Source organism: Neltuma alba, unplaced genomic scaffold (assembly GCF_004799145.2).
Source record: "Neltuma alba isolate B1F8T4 unplaced genomic scaffold, ASM479914v2 tig00002798_pilon, whole genome shotgun sequence".
NCBI classification, from domain to species: Eukaryota; Viridiplantae; Streptophyta; class Magnoliopsida; order Fabales; family Fabaceae; genus Neltuma; species Neltuma alba.
Genome location: NW_021633015.1, coordinates 32,149 through 42,022, shown reverse-complemented (window position 1 = coordinate 42,022; position 9,874 = coordinate 32,149). Strand labels below are relative to the sequence as shown.

At 34.7% G+C, this 9,874-nt stretch overlaps 1 protein-coding gene across 1 annotated transcript; it reads left to right on the top strand.

Annotated features, from left to right (window-relative positions):
* Nucleotides 1-5,663: 5,663 nt before the first annotated feature.
* LOC114737737 (BTB/POZ domain-containing protein At3g50780-like) lies at nt 5,664-9,381 on the top strand. The gene is made up of 3 exons (XM_028925697.1): nt 5,664-5,828; nt 5,983-6,889; nt 8,410-9,381. Exons 2-3 carry the CDS (start codon nt 6,248-6,250, stop codon nt 9,379-9,381), a joined length of 1,614 nt encoding a protein of 537 aa, XP_028781530.1. The 5' UTR covers nt 5,664-5,828; nt 5,983-6,247.
* The last annotated feature ends 493 nt before the right edge of the window (nt 9,382-9,874 follow it).

Genomic DNA, 9,874 nt, shown 5'->3' with positions numbered 1-9,874 from the left:
ATTTATACATTTTTTTCCCAAAGTAATCCTTCTAACAATGGTAGTTTTAGCCAATACACTTGATTACCAAAGATATTTTAGGAAATATAACATCTATTTATTACAAATAACTAATTTAACTTCTTTTCTTTATTTTCTCAAATTAGTTAACTGGCTCTTATAATTAAGATCAGAGGTAGTATTTATTATTGTGTTGACTTTATTTATATGGGATATAGTGCATATAAAATAGGGATAAAGTTGAAAAATTATTAAATTTTAAATGAAATTTAAGATTTTTCTTGATTTGTGTAAACTATGTTAAAAGTGACTTATAAATAGGATTAGAGGAGTATACATAAAGTATTTTTCCGATGACTCATAGTGCGCCTTTTTTTTTTTGGGCCGACGACATACAGTGTGTTGAACATTAAATTTTTAGTTATTACAAGAGAAACTATAAATATTTCTCCTAGCTATTTAGGAATGCTTATCCAGCCATCCTTGATATGATGAAAATAAAAAATGAAATATAAAATTTATGAAAAAATTACATAACATCTGTCAGCTATCAACAATATATTTGACCTTGTATTTTATTAAAAATATAAGGGTTAATATAATTTTTGGTCCCTCAAATTTGTTTTTATTTTGATCTTGATCCCTCAAGTTTTAAAGTATATAGTTTTGGTCCCCCAATAAGTAAAATAATCCAGATTTTTATTGAAAACCAAAATGAAGACAAATTTCAGGAACCAAAATTATAAACCCGAAATATATATCAAAAAACACTAACTTGTTTATTTAAAAAGGAAAAAAAAAACATGACTAACTCGTCCGTCATCCTCATGTGTTTGCAGGTCATGTTTAATAAAGAACGAGGAAAAGCAAGAGAGATATGAGACGGGACAAAAGCATGTGTTTAAAGAGAGGATCCGAAGTCAATATAATAATTAGTGATATCAGACCTGGAGATTAATTCTTAAAAAGGATATCAAAAAGCTTAAAGAGGTATGATTATGAAAATTAGTAAAAGTTAACAAGAAGAAGACAGAAGTGTGATGCAAATAGAAACGCAGCTTCACTGAAACTTTTTGGTCTGGATTACCAGAAATACTTGTATACTCTTGGAATGCCACATCATCCATGCTCTCTCTAATAAAAATGTTTCAAGTACTCCCTTTAGTGGATCTCACAAATTTCTATCGCAATGGGTTATGGAGAGAGAAAAATAATCAAGAGAGATTTAAATAGGACACTTGGAGCATTTTTATTGGGTAGAGTATGGATGACGTGACACTCCAAAAGTATGTAAGTATTTCTCCTGGATTACAAGCGGCTGGCGGATTAAAAGCAATGGTTAGAGGATGACAAGCACAGTGCTGCTAATTAACACCAGAGATTTTTCATCGTTTCACTGATTACTTCCCTCAAAATGGCCATTCCTTGCTTCCACATATATTGGTTTTATTTACTGTACATAAAAAGCTACATCTAACGCTTTTGCATCTTAAGATTTGAAGTTCTATATTAACATTGTCTTTTATTCCTAATATAAAAACTAGTTTAACATTTAATTTGATCCTAAATATAAGATTTCATTTCACTTTGTTTTTTATATTTGTATTTTTTTTTAAATAGTCTTCATAGTAGTTGCACATGTTAAAGTTTATATCAAATGGTAATTTTAGCTCATACACATGATTAGCAAAGGTATTTTAGAAAAACTAATATCTATTTATTACAAATAACTAACATAACAAACTTTTTTTAACTACACAAAGGAAAGGAGGTAGTATTATTATTCATAGTATTTAACAGATTAGAGCAATTATTGATAAATGTCAAAAATTAATTTTTTTTAATCTTTAATACAATCAAGCTTTTTTTTTTTTTATAAAACTAAAAGAAAGAGTAGAGAATAAGAGAAGAGAATAAAGGAGAATAGAAGACAAGAATATTTCTCATTCTATTCAAAAGTGTTAAATACATGATACATAGCTTCTATTTATAGGCACAACTTTATATTTTTAATAGAATCTACAGATTACATAATAATAAGAAATAATTATGGCATATAGAGATAATAAGATATATTAGAAATAATGGGAGATAAATGGATGTCCACAAAGATATTATTATATTTATAACAATTCTTATAAAATCAAACTTATTCTTATAAAATAAAATAAGTTGGAAGTTAGCAAGATGGGTTTTGAATTTGAATTTCACACCCATTAAAGATGACAATGTGGTGTTCATCTCTAAATGTGGACTGCCCATAATAAAATGGAACGGTCCAGATTTTACTACGTTTTATTTAAAATTATGCATGATACAAAATAAAAATAGTTTTTTTTTACGTAGACTTCAATTGTTTTGTAGTTTTTCTTTGTGGTTTCTTAGGCATTGGTTTTTTCTGAGCCCACTTATTTGAGGGGAAAAAAGCGGTTGTTCGACTTAAAAATTGAAAAATGCGTAAATTTTAAAAATAAATCATTCAAATGAAATCTACACAACCTGAACCTCATTTACAAAAAATAAATAATTGACAAAATAAAAAAACTGAAGTCATTGTGGATAAATACGGAAACTAAATAATTTAAATATTTATTAATGCATATTCTCACACACATCCTTTGTTTTTTTTTTTTAACCTTGGCGCACACATCCTCTTTTAAAGGTGCAGTTACCATAGTTTAGGCCTCACGCTGTGTTTGGCTCGATGGAGGGAAGGGGAGGGGAGGGGTTTTAATCAAGGGAAGGGGAGGGGAGGAAAGGGGAGAGTAGCTACAAAGGGGAGGGGAGGGAGGGGGAAGGAAGGGGAGGGATTTTAATGATCTCCTGTTTGGATTGATTGGAGGGGAGGGGAGGGAGCAATTTTAATAATACCTTATTTTGTTCTAATAAAAAATTGACTATTTTAGCCCCATAAAATTTAAATGAATTTTCTCACTTTTTTATTTTGTTAAGATATAACTATATATATAATACAATTCACCAATTTTGATTTACAAGACATAGTCACACACTCATAGAATATCAAGATAAAAAGTCACGAGTGATATATTTCAATCAGAGAAAAAACCTTGAAAGTGAAAGAAAATACCAACAACCTCTTGGAATTAGAAGAAGAGAAAAAAAAAAGTTTACAAATACTCACTAATTTTGGAGACAATTATCTTAATAACCTCTTGTTAGATGCTCAAAAAACTCTTTTATATAGAAATGTTTACGACTGATTAGAGGTTAACAAATCAAAAGGGTATATAAGAAATTGAAATATTATCTCTCATCTCCCCTCCAAAAAACCCCACTTTTGGAGGGGAGGCTAGAAAGGAAGGGGAGGGGAGAAGAATCCCTCCCCTCTTTAAAAAACATCTTAACCAAACGAGGGAAGGGGAGGGGCTCCTCTCCCCTCCTAAAAAATTACACCAGCCAAACAAGGGGAGGGGAGCAACTCCCCTCCCCTCCCCTCCAAAAATCCCGTACCAAACATAGCGTCAGGGTAACGAGAAAGGAAGTGAACAGTTAAAAAAGGGACCCAATGTTCTGGTGAACCGGGTGGGAAAAAAAAGAAAAAGGGACCCAATGTAACAGAATCAATCGCATCAAACATTGCCCTCAAATTGAATCATCGATCCCTTTCCTTGAATGTTTTGGGCATCTTCCCCCACCACTACCCCATCAAATCATGACCCCCCTAAAACTCAACAAAAAGCCAGATTTGAAAAAAAAAAAAAATTAGTACTCAAGGGTGTCTCCAATAGAATTGTATATAATAAAAAAAGAATACATATATTTAGCAAAAATTTAAGATATTTTTATTTTTATCCATATTTATTGGATTATAATATGATATATATACACCCATTTAGATTATAATATGATATATATACACCCATTTAGTTCAAAAATCTCATCACTAATCATGTAATGTTTAATCAGAAAATTTCAAAAATTAATACACTTGATTGGAAAAAACACACACCCATCCCATATGTCATATGAATTTTTTTTGACCGGAATATGTCATATGAATTTGGATCTCATTCTAGAAACCTAATTTTGTTTTACTCAAAGATTAGCAATTTAGCAATCAATTGGCGACCAAGCGACCTTCTCTTCTTTCATCTCTGTCTCCGCCACTTTCTGCCTCCTTATCCCATTTCCTATCACGTCAAATTATTCAGGCAAAACAAAAATTAAAGGGGACAAAGAAGAAAAGAAGGCACGAATTATTTTATCTTCTATTTTCTGTACACAGACTTCGAAACCAATGAGCATTCTTGCACAAAAATAAATACATCAAATGGGTATTAAATATTCCGGTCAAAAAAAAAAAGGGTATTAAATATTAAACAATTAAGTATGGTAGATTTTGACTCAAAATCTTAAATTTTAAGTTGATGGGTCCTCCATTTTAATATTGCCTATTAAGTTTAATTTTATCTAATGTGAGACTCTCCACATTAATTCAAGTTCATCCACACTTAGGTATCATAATAATATTTTCTCAACACGTTTTATGTTAAACTGAAACAGATATTTTTTAACTCAATCAAAATATTGGCAAAATTTACTAAAAATTAACGAAGGCTCTCATTATTTAATGTAAAATTTTAAAATTAAAATTATATCTAAATACTTCATATGAGGCAATTCCTGCATGCTAGATTTCTATCCAATATCGTCTTTAATTGAAGTAATTGCCATAATGTAATTAGAAAAGCGAATAACAGCTTTTCCAATTGAAGTAAAAAGGCTGTATCACTGTACTTTGTTCAGTTGATGACATCTTTCTTTTCTATAGACCCTTCTCTCCCAACATTTGGCATTCTGGTCCCTAGAGCTGGGGTGTATTATTGGTCATTGCAGCCTTGCATCATAAAGCACAAGATTTTATATGGTTTATTCACAATATTGTTCTTTTGCAATTTCCCATATTTTAACAATTTAATAACTATTTGGACGGAGGCTTTTAGTAGGTTTTACTCTACTCTAATCTTATTTATAAAACACTTTCAGCATATTTCACACATACTAAGAAAAACCTTAAATTTAATTAATTCTCATTTAAAATTTAATGATTTTCTAACTTTATCCCTATTTAATATGCATTATACCTCATATAAACAAAATCAACACAATAATAAATTAGAAGTAAAATTGTATATCCATATAAAAAATTTCTCTCAATACCTTATAAATAGTATTAAAAAAATATAAATAAGAACAGAGGATAATATCATAAGATAACAACGGGAAGTCCAGCCTAGAAAATCCAACAACGGTGTCTCAAAGTAACAGGAACATAGAGAAACCCAGATAATTATTACTGTTAATTATTCATATAAACTAATATTTAAATGAGAGCCCCGAGAGAGAGAGAGAGAGAGAGGCATTCCGAGTGGTCTACTGTCTCTTTGATTGCTGAGTTGTTCATGTTCATAAAACTACGAAAGCGAAACCAAGGAAAAATAGAAGAAACGTTATTTCTGTTCTCAGATAGACAAAAGAGAAATGGCATAATCCTCACTCCGGTGTAATCATCAAAAGCAGCATGGATGAGCAGAAAATCTGTTTTAAAGTAAAAGCGCAGCACCGTCTATGAGCCTGAGCCATCATCACTCTTCATTCCCTGTTCTTCCTCGAGTCTCGTAATGTTCTCTTTACAAATTACAGCGCTCCTAACGCTCAGTAATTATTCCTTCTGCAGCTCTCTGTTCACTTGTTCTCCTTATGTTTAACATTGCGACTTCTGTTCCATCATTTTCTAACGCCCTGTTTGCTCAGCAGTGTCACATGAGACATGAGGCTTCAAATGTCACTTGCATGACCGATTATCGGTGAGTCTCTCTGCTTCTGATGCTCTCACTAACCCCTATTTATCTGACAGTTTCTTTTCTTCTCTTGCTGGGTTTCATCATTTGAGAAAAATTCTAGCTTTTTTGGTCACAATGAACATTCCTCATGTTCCATGCAATTTGTGTGATACTGCAGTGATTCTCGCGGAGAATGCATCAAAAGTAATCACCTTTAAACTTGTAGCTGTTGCAATTCGTTTTTTCCATTTTCATGCTTCAGTATCTGTGAGGGAAAAGCGTTGAATCAACAGTAGCGGAGCGAAATTTGCATTGCAACTAGCTGGAACAACCGATTTGTTGTTTTACATTGAAACATACGGACCTCTTCAAACTCCACCTTTTCCTCTGAAGTGTCATATTTTCCTCCAAAGGACATGTGAGTTCTTGTTTACTAGCAAGATATGGCTGAAATTAGGCTTGCTAGGGTAGAACAAGGTCAAGCCAAGGTAAAAAATGTTCCAATCGCTGTCACCCCTGAAGGTTTTTGGTGTTGCCCTTCTCCAGTTGTGTTTCACAAAAGCCTGAAATCTCAAAACCCCCTCAATAAAGCCAAACCCTCCTCCTCACCACCACCACCACCTCAAAAAGTTACTATCCAGAAAAAGCCAGTCCAAGTTTGCGAGAGAAGACCAGCACCTGTCCCACCAAGATCAATGGTTTCTGATGATCAACAGTATGTTGTTCCTGCAAGACATCAAGGTGGTACATCTATGGTCACAGAGAGATCAGAAAGACCCAAAATTGAGAATTTACCTAGAAAGGTAGCTATTGAGTTTGGCGAGGCTGGAACTTGTGATATGAAGGTGGTCTTACTAGGAAAGCAGGGGTTTTGTGTGAAGTTAAGTGTGCACAGGGATGTTCTTAAAGAGAAGAGTAATTTCTTTGCCGATAAACTCTCTGTACAATCTGACTTGTCGTGTCTCCAAATTGATGATTGTGAGGATGTTGAAATATATGTTGAGACTGTTGGACTGATGTACTGCAAGGAAATGAAGCGGCGGTTGATGAAACAAAGTGTTCCTCGCATACTTCGGATACTCAGGGTAATTTACCAACAGTTTCTTGCTTAGAATTTATTTTTGGGGGTAAAATATTTCGACTTTCTTTCAGGTATGTTGATGAGTGGTTGTAAACTGCTGTGTTTGGGTTTTCATGCGACAATGGTTGTAAACTGCTGTGTTTGGGTTTTCATGCGACAATGTAATAGATCTTCAACATGATTCTCCATATCTGCTATCAATTTAGGAAATGATATTATGTACCGGTAGTGGTCGAGTTTACTCAGCAATTAGATTCGGAGCATCACGACCATTTGCTAATTTACAGAATTAGTGCATATTACAGAATTAGTTTTTGGCAATAATACAGTTCATATTTGTAGCAAAGAACACATTTGCTAATACTCTCTGTGTATGTAAAATTGATGATAATTTTAGCAGCTGTTATACTCGTATGAAAACTGGTGCATCAACTTGTTTTAAGAATAGTTTAGTTCTGTGAATCAGCTTCTCTGCACAATGTTCTTAAAGGGGGATTGCTTCCATCACATGAGAGATACATTGCACAATGTTCTTAAGAATAGATTGTGCTTTTTCTGGTTCACGCTGGTTACAAGCAAGCTAAACAGTTGCCCAAAAGATAGAGATGAGAGCTATTGCATCTCGAACATTTTCTGTAGTGAACTTTGCTGCAAATATGAACTGTATTATTGCCAAAAACATACTTATGTGCATCTCAACATTATATGCATGATACATGCGTAGAATTTATTCGTGGCTTTTTGGTTAGAATGCCTAAGGATTTCCTGTCAAACTGTTGACTGCAATACTGAGAGCTGCGCACTCAGTGGACTGTGCAATAAATGAAAATGTAGTTATAAACTCGAGGGGATCAATGATTCATTGTTTATAATGATATTCATTGCTGAGATTGATATGGTTTAAGACAGAGTGATGCAATATCTTACACTTCAACACACCTGTTCTCCGTGAGAGATTTTTCCATGAGGAGTTTTTTAGCATTCAGGTCTGGATGCAAAAATTGTATTGAATTTGTTGCCTTTTGGATGAAAAAGGAGTTTAATTTGATTATTCCTGCTTGGTCACACTTGCCCCACTTGCTATTATTATTCTTCCTCTTGATATTTTATTTTCTCGACTCACATATTCATGACTTTTTGAATAAATCCTTATCCTGTGCAGTAGAGGTTGCAAATGAGTCCCCCCCCTCTTTTTTTAACTGTAGTTCCCTCTTTAGTTCTCATTCAGACGGCCTATCATCTGACTTTTCTTGCTCTTGGTTTTGCTGTGTCCTCTGGCTATGAATTTTACCCTGCAGTTAAGCAAACAATTGTAGTTTTTGAAATGCCGGTGGAAAACATATATGCTGGGATCTTTCATGGAATTTGAGTTATTTGGATGTTACTTTTATGCTCAAGTGTGTATGTATATGGCATCATCTCTGATAATTGGTTTCGCATGATTTGTCTACTCAGCGTAACTTGGCGTGTATGAAAACGTAACTTGCAAGTACTGCAGGGAATCTAAAGCCAACTATTCTGCAGGTTGCAGAACTTCTTGGCTTCACCAGCTGTATCCAGTCATGTTTGGAGTACTTGGAGGCAGTCCCGTGGGTTGGAGATGAAGAAGAAGCAAAAGTGGTTTCAACAGTTCTCCGACTCCAAGGGGAAGGAGTTGGGGTCAACCCTGTGTTGAAACGAGTTTTCTCTGATATCACCAAGGCCCCAAATGATACTCTGTCCCACATCATCAAACTCGTTCTCACAAGCAAGGAGGAAAAAGGACGCCGGGAGATGAAAACCATAGTTCTGAAGCTCCTAAAAGAGAATAACAATGTTCCAAGCCATTCTGGCTCACCGGACATCTGTAAAGAAATGATTTACCGATCATGCAGAAGCTGCTTGGATTCTCTACTGGCTCTCTTTAGGCAGGCTGCGGCACTAGAGCTGGCTGATAAATCTTCCAGCAACAAAGAACCAACGGTAAAACTCATAGCTCTCGAAGCTGATAACTTGTCATGGTTACTAGAGATACTTGTCAACAAACAAGCTGCAGATGAATTTGCAGTTATATGGGCGAACCAGCAGGAATTGGCTGTCCTTCACGAGAAGCTACCTATCGTATCCCGTTATCATGTTAGTTGCATCTCGGCAAGATTATACGTTGGCATAGGAAGGGGGGAGTTGTTGCCATCCAAGGACACACGTCAGTTGTTGTTACAGACTTGGTTACAACCTTTGATCAATGACTTCTGCTGGTTACAGCATGGATGCAGGTCGTTTGATGATAAGGTTGTGGAGGAAGGAATTGGGAGGACTATTCTCACTCTACCTCTGGAGGATCAGCAAAGTATCATGCTTTCTTGGGTGGGAAGTTTCTTGAAGGTTGGTGACAAGTGCCCAAACCTTCAGAAAGCTTTTGAGGTATGGTGGCGTAGAACTTTCATAAGACCTTATGTGGAAGGACAAGGTAACAATAATGTGGGATCTGATAGTAGTTTTTTTGATGTTGTCTAAATAACTAGGCATGTGTCCCATGAGGTTCAGAAATATCTGGCAACGGTGTGTTGGAAAGTCACTAAAAAATGATTAGTATAGCTATAGGAATGGTAGTGGCTGGAGACTGCGGGGATAAACACAGCGTATACAAATTGCTTGTGGAATTGATGCTATTCATAATGGCTTTTGCTGTAAGCTCTTCAAAGGATTGGAATTTTGTATTTTGTTTCTGTGATCCTGAGACTTCCAAGCTCCAAGTTGACAACATCCTTGGTGGATATTCAGTGTTCAATGTATTGCTATTTGCTAAGAACATGATACTTGTTCGACCCAAAATTTTGGATAGGGAAACTATAATCTGATTTTCTAGCTGACGTTACACATGGGTAAGCACACATAAAACAGAAACACACCCCTGAAAAACTTAAAATACAGCAACTGAAACTACCTAAATTGATGGTCAAATGAAAGCTTCCAACAAACTGATGGATAAAAAGATACCATGGTCAAC

What these genes read in the sequence shown, in the direction of transcription:
- LOC114737737 (XM_028925697.1), top strand. Translation starts at nt 6,248, where the DNA reads ATGGCTGAAATTAGGCTTGCTAGGGTAGAACAAGGTCAAGCCAAGGTA. An exon ending in GCATACTTCGGATACTCAGG is followed by an intron (nt 6,890 to 8,409) that starts GTAATTTACCAA and finishes ACTATTCTGCAG; the next exon opens with GTTGCAGAACTTCTTGGCTT.